General features: G+C 34.0%; 1 protein-coding gene across 4 annotated transcripts in view; it reads right to left on the reverse strand.

Moving 5' to 3' along the window:
* The window catches only part of LOC131062953 (calcium/calmodulin-regulated receptor-like kinase 1), a 99,451-nt gene extending 88,808 nt beyond the window's left edge, over nucleotides 1-10,643 (reverse strand). For 2 of the 4 annotated variants that reach the window (XM_059207494.1, XM_057996697.2), the window contains exon 1: nucleotides 4,483-4,864. In XM_059207494.1, the coding sequence (XP_059063477.1) occupies nucleotides 4,483-4,799 (317 nt within the window). In that variant the 5' untranslated portion in view covers nucleotides 4,800-4,864. Of the gene's footprint in view, nucleotides 1-4,482; nucleotides 4,865-10,206 lie in introns of those variants that run through there. The other 2 variants (XM_059207495.1, XM_057996698.2) reach the window with 2 other exon arrangements.
* Between the last annotated feature and the right edge of the window lie 8,383 nt (nucleotides 10,644-19,026).

The raw sequence follows: 19,026 nt of genomic DNA on the forward strand, positions 1-19,026 counted from the left end.
ACATACATTGCCAGGGTGATGGAATGATCACAGCCAATCGGAAGAGGTACCTTTTGTGCCATCAAGTAACACAAAACAACAACAATGGGACAAGGGAAGATTGGCATCTCATGTCTAGCAACAACACCTAGGTCCAATAATAAAGTGTTGCATGTCTAGTAGCAAAATAAATCTACCATTCAATAACAGCTTCAATCATCATTAATATTGGATCAGATCACGTCAAGGGTTAAGAATCATGAAATATATATCAATGTAGGGTTTAGACAAAATTACAAAACCTAGAAAATATGCAAACCCTCAATAATACTCTTGATGTGATAGAAAGTTAGAGCATCCTTAGCTTTTAGATAAGGCCCCAACTAGGGTTATAACAACAAGGCAAACCAATGCAAATGCTCAAGAAAAGTGAACCCTTCTTGAAACCAGGGGAATGAAGACACTTATTTGATTGAATCCTTTATACCTTTGATGTGGACCCCTCAATGTCCTTATTCTTCAATCTGATTCCCAAACATTTAGTAAGTCATTCCCCTCAAAGGGTACAAAACTTTCCAGGAGGTAAAGTTGAGTGCCCCATCAACTCTATCCTCTTCAACCCTACCATTATCTTAATCTGAAAAACGAACAGCAACTAAAAGTAAAAGGCTTGCTGAAATCTGAATGTTAGTATAACCTTAGCTCTGATACCATGTTGGATTTTGAGTATTAGACCAGCAATCAGACTTTCAATATGTAATTTCAGATTAGGATTAAGTGAATAAGACTAGTAAATGAAAGAAAGAAATGAGTGCACAAGAGACCAACTCAATTACCCTGGGAAAATCTCCAAGGAGGAAAAACCCAGCACTAAAGACCCACAGGTCAGATTATGTATTCAATTCTGAATTATAATAATACAATACTTAGCTCAAAAGTGAGATCTTCAAACTGCACACTTGCATGAATCAGATCTGCCCTTTTTAAACACCAGGTCTGAACTTTAACATCAACCAGATCTGGACCTTGACATGCACCAGGTCTGCTCCTTTTAACAGCTGAATCTGGACATTCACATGCACCAGGTCTGCACTTTCTTGACAACTGAATCTACACTTTCAGTTTGCAATTAGGGCATAGAGATCTTCACACAAAGTTGAATCTTGTGTTATCAGCAGAGTCTTCAACTTGCACAATAATATTCGCACTTCTAGGTATCAAGGTCGCACTTAGATTAGACTGAATTTGCACCTTGACTGAAGTATTTCACATAGACTGAATTCGCACCTTGCTGGAGTTATTTTGCATAACTGAGAGCATAAGCAAAAACTGAATGTATTTGACTTGTGAAATGTCTTTTATTTATATGCACCTTTAACCCTTATTTGTAAGTCGGCCTCCTTTAAGTTTTGGCGCCAATATTATTATGGCGTGTGTATTTAGGATAGCGTGAGGAATAGGGCAGGGCCTAGACTTGGGGCACGTTACCCTTTAGGGCCCAGACCTAAAAGGGTTCGGATGTTGCCTTAAGGCAATCCGAACCCTATATAGCCCTAGTTACAAACAACAAATCCTTCCAAAACAAAGAAGTATCAACCTCCTCTCTGAAATATCAAGAATCATAACTAACAACCTTTAAAATTCTGACACGTAAGCATCCACTGAACCATGTTGTTTCAAAAGGGCTAACTCCCAGAACTGTATTTTTGGTCTTTCTTGTCAAATCTGTCTATAAGCCTCTGGCTGAATTCTGCATAAGAGTTAATGAGATTATGACACTACGTCACCATCTTATGATACCACCATTCATGTGCATCACCATCCAAGTGCAAAGTGGCATACTTGATAGCCTCATTCTCAAACATAGGGTTCAATGAGAAATAAGTATCAAGTTTTTGAGCCCATGATCTTGTTGTGCATTTACTAGAGCCATCAAAAGTAGGAATAGAGAGCTTGCCCAACCTCTTCTTCAAATCATGACTATTAGGGCCTCTATCCTTGTTGGGTCCATCCTTGATCTTGAGCTAATAGAAATCCTGTGGAGACATAGCACCATGAAATCCATCACCCAATGCCTCGTACTCATGCAACCACTCTACAAAACCTTCATCTACATTCTACTGATTTCCTATTGCTCCAACTGTGTTCTGTAGAAAAGTAGGCATTAGAGGTCTAGTTGTTGTCCCACTAACTGCCCTAGAATTATTGTTAGCACATACGTTGGTGTTGTGGCTTGTTCATTGTTCCCTTGATTGCCATTGTTGCCTCTATTGTTTTGATCGGCATTCATATGTTGCATCAACTAGACTATCTGCTACTGCCCTCTAGCAAGAGCATTCAAAATTTGCATTGAACTGCACTCATTTGGGTCTATCCCGTCACACATGTTCCCTAGAGCTCCCTCAACAAACAAATCTGCAATGAGAACTTCCTCTTAACATCTGACTATTCTAGCAGATTATTTGCCCTTCTTCTAAAATAATACCTCCGTGAACCCTCAATCTGCATAAGAAATTTCCGCTAACAAAAAGTGCCTCAAATTCCCACTGGCTGGTAGGATACTCTACTCTGATACCACTGTAATAAGCTGGACCAAATTTTCGAACCAAATTTTTACAATTTTCCAGAGTTTTAGTACACAAATATTTCATTAAATATTTTGTATTCAGCAAGACTGAATTTGCTTTTTCAACATGTTTTGAAGAATTATCATAATGGTAATCATAACATTGATTTCTCAATTTCTGAATATTGATAGCAATTCAATTTTGCCAAGATTGTTGAATAACATATGCATCAAATATCATTAAATAATTTTGTGTACTACTATTACTCACAGAATTAATAACATAGATAAAAACTAATATTTGAAGCTTAACATGCTGACCTCAACAAAAGAATGGTCAACAACCAATCATCCAACATCCTTATTTTTCCCTTTTCCATCTGTACGGACTCCTTCCCACTAGTACTGCACTCCTCTACAAGGCATTGCAGCTACAAGTAAGGTTGCTTCTACTTTTGGAAGGTGGCGGAGGTTTTGTTGACTTTCTTTTACCAAGCTTTTCCAAATTGGACCATGTTATGAGTTCCCCAAGATACCACGTTATTCACAATGGGCCCAAAAATATGGCAAGGCACTCTTTGTTGAATTACAACAGCATTAAAGGAAGGTACGGTAGCCTAATAGAAGTTGTGCCTAGCTTGGTGGGGCCCTATGGAGGCCACGTGAGATCAAGGAAAATTGCTCCCAAGTCTTTATAAATATCATTCAACCCTTTGCTATGGTACGGCTCTTTTGTAGGCTCTTAGAGTAGGGTACGACTTCTTCAAAGAGCTGGAAATTGGTACGGCTAGGTAAAGCCCAGCTGCTTCCAATAAGTATTAATTAATTTCTTCCCTTCACAACACACACACAGCACAAATGTAAAAAGTTATATTCGTTATGGTCTAAATATAGTTGGATCTTGCCAAAGCTCTCCTAATATTTCAATCACATTCTTTTAAATTTAGATATTCCTGCATGTGGTCAAGATTATCCAACAGTACCATTAGGAATCTAGAAAATTGCTAGTCAACATTGTTTAAGGCCTCCTAAAGTCATGTCCAGCGACATACATGTCTAGTAGGTTGCTTATTGGTCTGAAAAGGGAGGGGTTTAGTAATGTATTTTACAAGCTCTGTAATAAAATCAATTCAGATAATGGTACAAATGTATCAAATCTTTGCAGAAGCTTCTAATCCATTGAACATATCTCTACACCTTCAATCTCATGACACAAGTTACCTAACATAAATTATAAGTATATACACCTTCAATGATATGAAGCTATTGGAATCCACTTATGCGCACTAGAAGGTTTACATTTATATATGGTACCTACTGATAAAATTCACAAAATACTTCAAACTTCAAAGTATGGCGTGGTGGATCTTCTATAAATATTTATTTTCAAGATATGTGTGCAGGACAAAATTTTCACAAGACAGCTCCATTTTTTGCATGAAACATCTCAACCTTGTAATAGCTTAGACAGCAAGTTGCTACTAAATATTTGGAAGAATTTACGGGATACCAAGGTACGCTAAACCAAATGGCAGTGAGATTTTACTGTGTGAAGACTTGGAATAGGTATTGGATCTGGATGACTGATAAACTACCATAAAGCCTTAACAGATTAGCTAGACTATTAGTGGAGTAGACAGTATATGTTTTGATTAAGGGTGCAACTACAATGCATCTACTGGAATCATGTATTTCAACAATTTGTTTATTTAGTTCCAAATCCAAACAAAAAAAAATTGGTTCTAGCAAAGCTTGAACAAGGTAATAGTCTTCTCTTACCTTCAGTAATTTATAAAACTTGGCATATTGTAAGCATAAATGTGAAATGAATATAATTTTGAGGTAAGATTCTAGAATTCAAAACTCAATTCTCTTCATTTATTGCACCTACATTCCATGAACCACCACCCAACACACACAGAGGAAAAGGAATATACTTGTATGGATATCTTAGAATCCCTGAAGCTGATGCTACCATATTCTTGGTGTGTCCTTCCCACCACAAGGAAAGACCATTGTGTCTAGCTGCTGGAGGTGACTCATGACCAATAGTGGAATCTGAAAGTATTACACTTGAATCAACACCATTGAAACGAATGGGGATGGTCACACCTCTTTGATCACTACTGCTACGATGGACTTGAGCATGTTTCCTCCTAAACCTAATAAAGAGCAGTGAGAAAACAGCTAACAGCACTCCAACAATCACACCTATGGAAATTCCTATTATCATTCCTATATATTCGCTCTTCATTTCCTCGGTACTTTTCTGAATTATAGGGTCCAGAACAGCTTCTGCAAAACATGAATCAATGTTTACACCTGCAAATTGCAACATATAAGCAGAGTGAGAATGAAAAATTTGATTAATCCTTATAATGGGACTGCAAAAATTTATGATGGTTATCAAAACATGATTGCTTCAATGTACAAATTTAACATTCAGTAACTGTAATTAATGAAATGTAAATGATGCATGCCTTGACATAGTTCAAGGGCCTTTGGTTAAAAAAAGATAACATATTTTCAGCTTCCTGTCACATTGTCAATCCTTATTATTGGAAAATTAGGATTTTCTCTATTTGAAAGTTCATCAACTTTTGTCTTTTGTTTATAAGCAATATCAGGTCTTATTGGTTATGGTTGTCGTCTTAACATTTATTGTTTGTTGAGTCCAAACCAGATTTGTGTCTGCCAGGTTTTGCCAGGAACGAATTTTTCAACTATGGCAAGATCTTTAGGCATTGTTCTGTGTTCTTTTCTTTTTCAAATCTGATATTATTTTATAAAAAACTCTTATATGTGTCTCAGATTTTTTTTCTCACTCTGTGATTTAAGTTTTAACCACAATGGAGACTACCAATTTCCAAGTATTGTTGGCATAACAAAATACTCCCCTGAAATATAAGGAATCTAATTCATTAATAGCTGCAGCAACATGTATCCTGTTTTAATTTCTTCCATTGCCACAAAACAATAAAGTTTCAGCTTTTTTATTTATAAATAGTGGGATATGACTGTGATTTAAAGACAAATTAGACGATTGGCTGGCTAAATGGTGCAGGGTTCCATCCAGAATAATGATGAAACCATAATGCTTTTACTTTTAGGTTGTGAAACGTCACATGTGCCTTGTGCTTTAAGTTGGGGGGGTCAACCATTCTTATTATCCTATTTGTTTGCATTTCCATATTTAATATCTTGTTCAGTGTCCTGATATTCATTAATAGGGACTGATTTTCCATAATTCTGCATTAGGAAGAAGCAACTTATGCATATTCATGCTAGTGAATCAAGGTGTGGAATATCCACTCTGGTTATGTATCATCCGAGGTATAAATCTTAGCTGATCCATATCTTACAATAGTTAACTGGCAAATTGGCAAATTTCCAAGATGCATGGATAAAATGAAAATCTTTATACTAATGGGTTTACTCACTTACTCTTTTTATTGATACTCTTGTATTTCATACCATCTTCTTCTGCCTCATAATAATCTTCTCTGAAAAATCTACAGACTAACTTTGCTCTAAGGGCTCAGTCCAAGATCATCGGATCTCTGATAGTTGTGCCACCATGTTATTTAAGGCAGCAGACTCTGTTGCATTTTAGAGGGGGGATTTGAATCTTTCAACATCTCTTGTCACAAGAATTTCTTCACAAAATTCCGTAGATTTGATAGGACAACATTAAGGGGCCTTCATGATGGAAAAGAGATAGATTGGGATAGCTTGTAATACTGATTTATCAGTTGAACTATCCCAGCTAGGGACAGCCAGCTAACCTTTTGTGATGTCAGTCTTCCCTGAAATGTCTCCAACAAGTCCTTCCAAAGGTGCACCACATGTCCTCCTCCAAACAAGATTTTCAAATATTTTTGGGGAAGCACCCCAATCTCAAATTCCAATTTGATAGGCAACGTTGGAATTTTGGATTCACATATGTTGATAAATTGAGCCAAGACTTCAAATAGAATGGAGTATCCATTTGAATTTTTGGGCTTCTTCAATTTTTGTCATTCCCATGCAAATAGTGTCGTCTACAAAACCATCATAGTGGGGTCATGTACAATCTCCTAAATCTCAACACTTGTTTGGCCACATCCAAAGATCATCCCAAAACTTTGCCCCTAATTACAAAGAAATGGTATATTGCTGTCTCAACCCTTGTGTTGCTTTTGAAAACCTAGTTGGGCTTCCATTAAGTAAAACCGGGCAACAACGAGTAGAAATGAAGCAATATATTCATCTACACTAATTGTCTGAAATGCAAATCTCTCCAATAATTTCATCAATAATCCCAATGGGTACTATCATAAGCTTGCAGATTATCGTATTATAGAACCCTTATCTTTTTATGTTTAACTTTATATTGAGTGAATATGACTTCATCGACGATATATTTTCATTTTAAAAATCCTTACTGATTTGCCAAAAATGATGGATGAGAGAATTCCCTTCAATCCTTCTACAATTCTCCTTATAATTACCTACAAAGCTGCTGAAAGTGAAGCTTCCAGACTTGCTAATTTGAATTGAGGTTTGAGTTTTGCTAATTTGTTTGACTTTGACTCTCATATGAACTCTCAATTTAACACAAAGATTATATATAAAAGTTCAATAACATATATATGCATGCTTTATCAAATATCAATGTTATCATATAAATATTTAAAATGTCCCTATATATTTTAAATTTTCCCTATTTTTTATATAGCTGTCCCATTTGCCATCCCCTAGCCATCCCCAAAAATGGCTCGAAAAATCGAGGACTCAGAAATGTATCCCCCCATCCCAGAAACTCGGGGTAGCATATATTTCCCATATTCATTTACAGCTGGCACTACATCATGAACCACCACTTCCAGAAGGCTAGAAAATAACCATGGGAGGGAGCCATCTAGGCTAGGAGCTTTTCTTTTGAAATTTTTGAAAAAACTGATGTAATTTCTACATCTAAAAAAGGAGTCAAAAGAGCATTGTCATGATCCTCCAAAATTAGAAATGGGATCTATTTGCCATAGACATTTGGGGCTCTATCTAATCTATGTGGTCCTCTACGAGAATTGATTGAAAGTGAAATATTGCTTCCTCCCTAATCTACTTTGGTGATGAGAGTTGGCAGCCATCCTAAGTGTATATTTTGGTAATTCAATCCACTTGTCTTATTGCTACAGTGGATCGATGAAAGAACCTAGAGCTCCTACCCCTTTCCTTGACTCACTGATCTCTAGACTCTTGCACCCAAAATATCTCATCCCTGGCATGAACTTTTTCCTCCTAAATTCCCTGTTGCTAGGGTTCAGACCAAGATTTGGAGGGTTTCCTTTTGTTTTGCGGTTGAAACTACGTAGTCTTGGCCTTGCAAACCAACATGTCATGGTATAGTGCCTTTAGCTCTTTATTCCTTTCCTCTAAAGTGGGTTTTGATTGCCAGCTTTTCTTCTTAGGCTGGGGAGTTTTTTCTTGTCCCTTGTTATCTAATATCTACCAAAGACCATTATTGTCAACATCAAACTTTTTCCTTTTGAGTATTCTCTAACTATATAACCTTGCTCATGACATTCATGACATCAAAATGGCATGCATTTCAAGTCCAATAGCTACTTCCAAGGGCCAAAAGGTTAAGAGATCCTTTTTGAAACATATGCTTGCATATGGGGAAATATCCCTTGGTTGGGTGATCTCGGCTATACACACGACTTCACTCAATCTTCTTCCAGCATCTTTCAAGATGTAAGCTTTCACAAAATCTGACAACGACCAATATAAATATACCCAAAGTAGCATAACCCAATTGATTCTTCGGCTGGGTCAAATATGGATGGTCAAATAAAAGCCCTTGCATCACCAAAGAATCACTAACCTCCAGCTATTTGCTTTTGTACTTCAAGCATCCGGCAATAAATATTCCTTGAATGCCTGCAGAAAATCAGAAATACCATTGAAACATTTCATTCATGGTCCTTCAAAATTGTCTCATTTTTTCTCCCACATTGGTGAACACCAACAGGCTCAAAACTCTACCCTCTGATAACCCTCTAATTCATAGTGGCTGTCTTCTCCTCTTGAATTGTTCTCTGTTTTGTCTCTTTTGAACCTATTTATTGTAGAAAATATTTTATATATCATTTTTTCTTCAAATAAATTGCATGCACCAGTTTTTTTTGTAGTTTATGTTTTAACCATAGTGGAAGTTGCTAGTTTAAATTTCTTTTTACCGACAACAATATCTTCCATAGAAAAATAAGGTATCAGCTAATTAGTTACTTGGCAGGACCAGCAGCAGAATCATTGATTTCATATTTCAGTTTCTTCCAACATCACAACATTATACAGTTTCACCTTTTTATTCATAGATTGTATAATATAACTATGTGGCTAAAATCAAAATGCAAAGCACAAATGTCAGCTACATCATACAGAGTCCCAACCTGAATAATACTAATAGTGAAGCCAAAAAAAAATATATGTTTAGGCTGTTGGAGGTTCGATGCACACACTTTTGCAAATTCCATACTTACAGAAGGTGAGTGACCCAAAGGCAGAGTATCAAAATGCAAAGCACAAATGTCAGCTACATTGTACAGAGTCCCAACCTGAATAATACTAATAGTGAAGCCAAAAAAAATATATGTTTAGGCTGTTGGAGGTTCGATGCACACACTTTTGCAAATTCCATACTTACAGAAGGTGAGTGACCCAAAGGCTGCATGGTACAAAGCTTCATTCTAGTGGGATTACTTGATTACCCTTTTCCCATTAGTCTTGCACTTGATAATAATATATGTATGCACAACTCCTCCTTGTACCTCGAGATAATATGATGGTCTTCAGATATATATAAAACATATTTAAATTGTGGAATGGACTTTTCCTTATTTGCAAAACAGCTTTGGCTTGCATTACTACCAATTTATTCATCCTCTTATATCTCCACCCTTCCAGTTTTAATCTTGGACCGTTGTGACGCTAAGTGCTACCCCTTACAATTAGACACTTGGATCGCGACTATGTCAAAGTTCTAAAATCCCTGTTAACTTCAAGTTCGGTGAGTCACAGGCTATTTGTGTCGATAACCTCAGAAAATTAAACAAATACAAGAACAGAGTTTATTGATCTTGATTGTCTGTACCATCTCCTAGTCTTATGTGTTATTTACCTCCCTTTTTGGGAGTTTGTAAACACCATTGCAAGCTGGTACTTAAAAAGGGTTTTGCAACGATTCCATTTATTTTTGTAGTACAGATCTTTGTTAATCAAATATAAAAACAAATCCAAATTCGGTAGAAAGATCTCTGTACCATTTCACTGGTTGTTCCAGAGTCCAAACAATAACCTATTCCGTTTCAAGCCAATTTAAGTTTTTACTCGGTGGCAAAACCTGCCTATAACAAATGTTCGAATTAAAGATTTCAAGCTTCCACAATCCATAAACGTTGGTCAATAATAACCAGTAAAGAAAACCATGTCTAGACAGTTATGATATTTGACGATTCAGGTCATACTGCATCTTATGAATTTTGAAAAGACGAATGATTATACATGAAGCCGAAGCATATATATGTGGTATATACAGTCCAAAACACAAAACTACAGAAATTAAGATCAATTTCTCTGCTGAAATTCTCTGTAAACAAAAAGACAAGAAATCAAACAACCTGTGGAGTACGTGAACAGTCCCCTTCATCATTTTCTTCATGCAGAGCATTAAATTCCATGCTAGGGCTTTTCATTTCACTGGCGGGAGGATCTGTGTTGATGGGAATGAATGAATATCATTTCTACCTCGTCATCTTCATTGACTTGTCATTCCCCAATCTCCTCGTTTTCATCATACGAACTGTTTACCAGTGAAAATCCAAAAGTCAACATTCATGTGGTTTAATTCTGTGATTATTGGTAATGAATGTCGTGTAATTCGTTACTTGGCTGTCATGCAACGTCGGGAAACTTACCACCATGAGGAAGAAAGGTGAACTAATTTAGCAGTCCTCTGTTTCCACGAAGCTCTGCTGATATGACTCCCAAAAAAAATTTGTGGGGCCGAAAGGAGAAGGAAATGGAAAATAATTGTTGGATTTTAGTGGCACGCGTTAACTCGCCACGAAATGCCCGCACGTGACAAGTTGCATAGAATCCGCGGCTTGGCTTTTACCCTCTCGTAGAAGATTTTTCAATTTTGAGCGATCGTTTTCTTGCATGGGGATCTGAGTCAAAGACAAATAATAATTGAAAAAATTATATTTTATTAAAGTTGAATAGTTCTTGCAGATATTTTCTTTCAGCTCAAGATTAATTCAACAATTCCAAGTCTTTCAATTCAGCAGACAAATAGGGCCTGAAAGTCTATCACTCTAGGAGACCAACAAAAGTTTGAATATAGAAGGTTGATGATTTTAGGAGGGTGATATGAAATGTTGATGCAAAAAAATTTACAGAGTTAAATTCAGAAATTTATTTATAATTTATAGAAGGATGAATAATTAAACTTGTGAGCATAACAACTCAACATGAACTCAAGGCACTCATAAAAGTATGAAATCTGGTGACAAGGATAACAATGTTGCAATTTAATCATCGAATTATATCATGATTGACTTCTTAAAGAAAAGAATTATTGTATTTCTTATATTTAACTATGATAGATATCTTAAATATTAAATAAATCTCTAGAGATATCAATTGGAATTATTTTATTTATTTAAAAAAATTATTTATTTCATAAAAAACATCTATATTTTATTGAATCTAAAAAATTTCTTTAATATAAATTTTTTATTCTAATTTCTAGTTTTTTATATATAAATTTTTAAGTTCTACCACTATTTCAAAAAAATATAGAGAAAGAAATGGTTGTCAAATTTAAGTTAAAAATAAGAATTTTTGTTATTTTTTAATTAATAAATGTTTATATTAACAACTAATATAACTATCATAAACACATCTATATAAAAAATTGTGAAAGATATGAAAATCATTTTATTTAGTTAGAATTATTTTATTTCATTTTATTTTAGACTATTTGGTTTTTATATTTAAGAAATCTTATTGTGTTTGAAGATCTACTTTTATTAAAAAATAAGTTTATTTTTCTTTACTTTAAGAGTTGTTTTTTCTTATCATTTTTAAATTTTGAGTATGAATTTCAAACACATCTTCAACCAAACATCACCCTACAAGAATAAAAAAGAAAAGAAAAGATTGATATTATGACTTCCATATTAATTTAAAAGAAAAATGTAGGGTTCATCATATCTTTTTGTTTGTTGGATAATTTGTGTGATTTGTATACATTTATATTTATAAGTTTGTATGGTCATCTACTTATAATGTGACATTGGGTTTTTCTTTTTTATATTAATAATTATTTATAAGTTTGTATGGTCATCTACTCATAATGTGAAATTGGGTTTTTCTTTTTTATATTAATATTATGTTTATTATTGAATATAAATTATATCATAAGTAAATAGTTTCAATATTATGAAGTTTTTCTATTTATGTTCACATGATTACAATATGAGATTTCACAAGGTCATTACAGAATGTCTTTCAGTATAACAAGAAGAATATTATTAATATATTTATATTTTAAAAATTATGTAAAATACCCAAACAAATATCAATTTAAATTACACATAGAGACATAAATATAAGAATACTAATACTAAATATAAATCTCATTAACAAATTTTCCATCATCAAAAAATTAAATTAAAATAAATTGGACAAAATTAAAATTCATCAAAAAAATGAAAATAAATCCAACTAATGCAAGTTTGCAATTTTTTTATATTTAAATTTTCTTAATAAATTAAATTATAATTTTTTGAATATTATAAACATAAAATAAAACTATCAAAATAATTAAATTCAAACATACATTAATAATTGAAAATAAAAATGTTACATTTTAAAATATTATTTTTTTAATATATTAAATTTTAAAAAATCTAGACTTTATTATTCTAGGCTTAAGATTTTTATTAGAAAAGTGATAATTAAATTGAGTATTAATTGAAGAAGTTTTTCATTACTTTCATTAGCATATTATTTAATAGGCAACGTAAATTCTCATCGAATTGAAGATTCAAAAACATTCAAATAACAAAATGGACTAAAATCACTTAAATATATCTCGTGTTATTAAATTTTGGGATGAAAGAAAGACATATAGCTTATTCATAAAATATACTAAATTAATTTTAGTAGTATATTAATTCTTCACAACTTCTCTATAATTGGGCTTCAAGGTCATGAACAGATCCACACATACTCCATTCACAAATGACAAAAGGGGACCTCCCTTGGCATTTCTAGCTAACGAAACTACATTGATAAGATGAGAAGAAAGTTCATGCAACTAATGGGCATCTTTGAACCTAAGATAAGTGCAAAACTAATCTAGTGTTGTGCTCTTTGCTCCACTTGCACCCAAACTCAATTTCCACAATTCTCATCTACCATTACTTGTAGTGCTTCCTTTGAAAACTCAAGTAAGCAACAAATCTAATACAGTTATCAACACTCGAGGCCCCAGTTGGACTTATTATAATTTTAATCTCAACATCAACTTTAGGGCCGACTTCTTCATCAACATTACCCTCATTTGCAAAATATCTCTCCCATTACCAACTAACTCTCTCATTTGATATTCATTGCTCCCTAGTTCAATGTATACCGAGTAGGATATTCCTACAAAATAGAATTGTGCATCCACAGTTTGACCCAACTCCAATTATAAGCATTAAAATCAAAAAACAAGAAAATAGAATTGTGCATCCATAGCTTCACCCAACTCTAATGTAAGCATTAAAATAAAAAAGAAAAAAGAAATATAAACAATTTGAAACCAAAAGTTGAAAATGAAATTAAAATCCTAATCTGAGATGCAAACCTCAAAATTGATGCACTTTGATTTTATTGATGGTTGATTCCAATAGTCTAGATTTGCATAAATGTGATTGTATGAAAATTTTGAATAATGATCTTATTTATAGATTTTTCTAGGGAAGAAATTGAAAGATGAAGATAAGATCAAGGATCTAAGTTGAAGAATGAAAAATTGTCATTTCAAAGTGATAAGGAGATGGTGATGAATTATTTAGTTCAATTGATGATTATTATGAGCACATTCTATCTTTTTTTTTGAGGTTTTAAAAAGATAAAAGAAAAAATATTAAAATTTAATAATATAATATTGTATTTTTCACTTAAATAATACAGTATTATTATTTTTTTATTTTTTAAATATTTTTTTAAAAAATTATCAATTTTATTTTTATAATATGAATTTAAGAACTTACTTTAATTACATTGATTTTTAGGAACGATATCCGTATCCATTTTTATTTTTTAGATAAACCTCTACCATAAGGGGTAGATCCCTTTTTCATAAATCTAAAAAACAAAAAACATTACATCTATGGATGATCCCTTCACTAAGAACATTAATCCTCTCAATCTAAGAGGCATTGAACAAATCTCCATGAATCCCAAAAAAAATTAGCAAAGGGCATAGTTGTGTCTTCAACAACCCTCTGCTTCTTCCCCACTGCCTCAGCATCGAAAACATCTGCAATAAATCCTTCCTTCGGGTTGGGCTTCACAGGTTGAATAGGCGCTCTTACTCCTTCCTTATAACGCTCCTGCAGCAGCCTATATGCCACCTTAACCACCTTGTATATCTTTCATGTCGCTTGTGCCACCATCGTGAAGAGGCGCTTGAGTATGAGCCCATCATGGATGTAAGAACCAAGGAGGAACCTGTCACCTAGAATGTTTTTGATTGTCTGCAATAGTGAATCCTCCTCAACCACAAAAAGTCGCTTTAGTTGAGAATTGAACTTCTCTATGTCGCACAGGCACATCGCTCCAAAGCAAATTCTCTCTACCATAGCTTGACCCCTAAACCTGCAAAGATAAATGAAAAACTAGTGTCTCTTCCCTTCGAGCACGACAGATATAAGGATCCTTGGAGAACATTCTGGATTTTATACATAACACTTCTTCACTAAGGAAATCTTTGCCATATTTAACAAACAAATCTGGAGATGCTAAATCGATCAAAAAAGTACCCCTGGGCCCTAACTCAACAACTCAAACTTGACAAAATCAGCCCTCCATCTCAACAATATCCACTAAGTCCTTGCCCAAATCATCAAAGGCCTAGATCTTCTCTTTTGAATCAAGCTCGACTCCAATATTGGCCAATTTATCTGCTAAACAGTTGGCCTCTCTATACACATGCAATATAGAGACGTTTCCCACTTGATTCATTAGATTATTGATAATCCCCAACCATTTCTTTAGTTTCTAGTTATGAGCAACATTCTTGCTAACTGCATTAACACATAGAAAGAGTCTCCCTCAACATCAATTTCCTTAAAATCTTTTTTTATACAAAAATTCAAACCACAAGACAAAGCTTCAAAATCCGCTTCATTATTAGATGCAATCCCTACCTTCCTAGCCAAAGCCTAAATGCATTCACCTTTGTAATTTCTAATAACACACCATGCCCCTGCTTCTCTCGGATTACCTTTAGTTGCTCCATCAAAATTTAATTTAAACCTTCCTACGGTTGGTGCACTCCATTTTAGATCTTTCATATCCTTGCCTTTATTAGGTAATATCTGAACTGAAGGCCCAAGCCTCCCCCAATTCTTTTGTAGTTCCAAGTGGAAAAGAACCAATTCTTCTTCCCCTTTTTTATTCAAGTTAGCCATTGTTAAAGCACAACCTGCACACACTAGGACCTTGAATACCCAGTTGCATAAGACAATCACTTGTCAAAATCCGTCCATGCAATGTGGTCCACAAAAAGGCTCCCACTTTCAGGAGAACAAATTTATGCCAACACAATCTCCTAGGCTAATTTGTGGGAGCACCATAAATGATTTGAATTTGATAACCCAACCGCACATAATAGTCTCCTGACTTCGACCCACACCAAATCACCTCTTCCTCCTTATTTGATAAAATAATCTTCCTTGTTCTCAAAGCCTCATTCACCATTGTCAAATCTCGCTCTGGAATACCCATGGCACAGTTATAATACTACACCACTTGCAACCAATGTTGAGTCACTTTGTCAATTACCTGCAGCCATTGTTGTGCAAATAGTTGTATTCCCAATATTGTTTTTCTTTTCTTTAGTGATTTAATTTAGTTAAGTTTCCTTTACGCAATTGATAGGTAAGTGATAGGTAACTTGAAGAATCCTTAGCTACACATATAGTGCTAGCATCATCCAAGAAGATATGTCCTTGGTCAATAATTAAATGAACCTCTCTAGGATAACAGATTTAGGATCCCTAGGTTTAGATTTGTTTATTTTCTATTTGTTTTATGTTATTTTCTTTTATTATATTAATTTTTTTATTTTTTAGCATTAAGAACAATAGATTTTGAGATAAAATTCAAACTATTTACTAACAAGTGCAAGAAGGTAGCCCATAATCTCAAAATTTTAATTGTATTTAGTGGTAGAGGGATGCTTTAGGAAGGCTCCTTCCATCCACATAGAGTTCAAAAGATATATCAGACATAACAAGGGATTCAAAAGATATATTAGACACAATAGAGGAGTGAGAAGATATATTAGATACAACAAAGGATTCAATATCTTTTGAGGAACCCAAAGCATCCACAACAATAGAAGAAACAACCTCCATAATGGTTGAAGAGGAAGTGGAGAACCTTATGGAACCAGTCAATTTTGAGTTCCCCATATCTGATCAAGAGCATGTTGTTATTCTAAAAAACATACCTTCATCCACTCTGCCTAACTTCTATGGTCTAATTTTGGAGAACCATGATACTATCTTGTTTGAGTTCGATGTTTTGTGTGATACCTTGAAGGATGTTGCTTTGAGATGGTTTATGGGGTTGGATAGAAATACTATTACAAGCTAGGATGTAATGAAGGGGAAATTATGTTGAAGTACTAGGGCTATTGTAGGGGTGGAGACATGAAGAAAGAAGACATCTTCAAGATGTCCAAAAAAAGGGGATGAGCCTCTTGAATATTATGTGGAGAGATTCCAATTTCTCTTGAAGAAGTTTTGACAAAACAAACTCTCCCCTAAATTCCTCAAGATGGTATTTCTAAGCTCGGAGTGAGTGAGTAATGCATGGACGCACATAATTGTTCTGAACAAGGTGATATCTCTCAAGTACCATTTGATGACATATGCAATCTTTGTAGGAACTATTCTAGCTAAAATTTAAGGAAGACTAAAATCTCTAGACTCTTACATACCACCAATACATCTAATATTATCTCTAGAGTTAATCTCAACAAGCTTTTCTCTAATATGAAGGAAGACATTATCAATAATCTTGCCACATAATTGGGTACCCTACATATAAAGAAGGAATGAGATGAAACCGAAGCAACTCTCATACAGTATTTCCCTCACTGTAGACAAAACAATGGCAATCGTAAATCTAGGAAGATTATTGTTATCTATAAAGAAAAGCTTACATGACCAGAGTTTCATGCCTTGGAAGATGAAGAAGGGTGATTCTTATACATTGCTCAACATAAACCATGGCAACAAAAATAAAGCATGTCTCTAGACCCACTATATTATAATGTTTCATTCCCTAGAGTCAATTCAAATGTTGTAAATTAGAATTACCCACCTTGAAACTCAATGTATAATATACCATTGCATTCCCCTCAGAACCCATTGTCATAGACATGGCGACAAAATTGTCAGAAATCGGGATCTTCGGATATTAATCATTATAAATAAGATATAAAATAAATGAACTAAGAATCATACTTGCATAAATGTATACATTACACAAGATATACATGGGGAAAACTCTTTCTAGTAAAAACCCCACAGAATATCATTTTGTTAAAACACATATAAATGCAGTCTATCATAAAATAGACTAGAAGCTGAGGAAACTCCTTTAATACTTCCAAATGGCCAATAATACCTCTTGTGCTTAGTGATGTAACTCACTATCAATCTCCAAATTCCCACACCTCTCAAATGAGAGAGAACCTCCTTAAACATAGGAGGAAGGGTGGCTTCACTAGTCAAACCTTTTCTATAGCCCTAATTCATAAATAATTAATAATCTAATTTAGTTATTAGATTATAATTATTTCAAATGGGATATGCTTATAAAGCATACGATATATAATGTTTTAGAACCTTAATGTTAATAGGGGACATCACATGTAAATTTTCATAAAAGAAATAATGAAGTACCCTAATAATGTAGGTCTTCTTTGACAATGATAAACAAGGACAAAATATATGCCATCATGAAGATCATGCTTTCCTAACTACATGAAAGTCATCTTGTCATAATTTATAATACCAATTTTTTTAAATGATGTTATAAGGTCTTATAAAAAATTATATTGCAGCTATAATCTCCTCAAATTAGCCTCTCCCCTTGAGTTCACTACATAGTACCCACAGGACTTAATAAAATTCTATTACAAGTGTCCAAAATATTACAAGGAGAAGAATTTTCAATATGCCCATAGGACCTTAGGACAAATGTGCCTATAGGACTTACTAATGCCTATCCATAGAATTTAAAACAATAAAGGACTTACTTATGCCTACATATAGGCTTAAAGGACTCACAAATGCCTACGTAGGTCTTATTTTATGCCTATTAGGACTTTTCGTATGCCTACTCGTGGGATTTAAAACTAGGATTTAGCCACTAGGTGGTGTCACTAACATGCATATTCCCCCTCAATGACATCACCTAAGGCCAATAATTGATTTGAATTTGGAGCTAATAATGCCTAAAGGTCTTATGCCTATTAGGCATTACATATAGGCTTAAGCCACTAGGTGGTGTCATGTACACACCCCCTGAATGGCATCACCTAAAACTCAATCACTGCATAGAGATTTTAACAAGTGATGACTATTCAATATATAAGATGTGCCCATGATATTCAATGTGCTTTTATGATGGAACTGGAGAGAACTTATATGATGAAATATATTCACTTTAGTGAAGTACTCATGATCTTCAATGTGATTTTCTCTCTTTATAAATGATATTCTTCGGAAAAGAGTAGAATATCTTCAAGTAAGATGGTACTTTTACATGTACCCAATTGGAACTCTTCCATAAATATTCAAGGTCATATTTATTCTTCAAGAGCTATTTTCATATTTTGCCCCTTTTGATTCAAATACACATAATAGATAACCTTCTTATTAAAGTATTTCACCATCCATGTAATAGGCCCTACACCATATGTTTTGAAGGCATAATCTAAAATAGAACCACTAATATAGTGAGAACATAATAATCAATTAAAATTGGTTCTTGGTGCAAGAAAAAACATAATATTATGTATTTGTCATTTAGCCAAAGATCATATAGTATTCCTCATAAAAGTAGCAAGGGGATCAACATATATTTTCATGAGCATAAGCATGAATAATTAGTTGGCTTGTTTAAAATAGAAGTATGCATGCTAC

Source organism: Cryptomeria japonica, chromosome 6, assembly GCF_030272615.1.
Source record: "Cryptomeria japonica chromosome 6, Sugi_1.0, whole genome shotgun sequence".
NCBI lineage: Eukaryota > Viridiplantae > Streptophyta > Pinopsida > Cupressales > Cupressaceae > Cryptomeria > Cryptomeria japonica.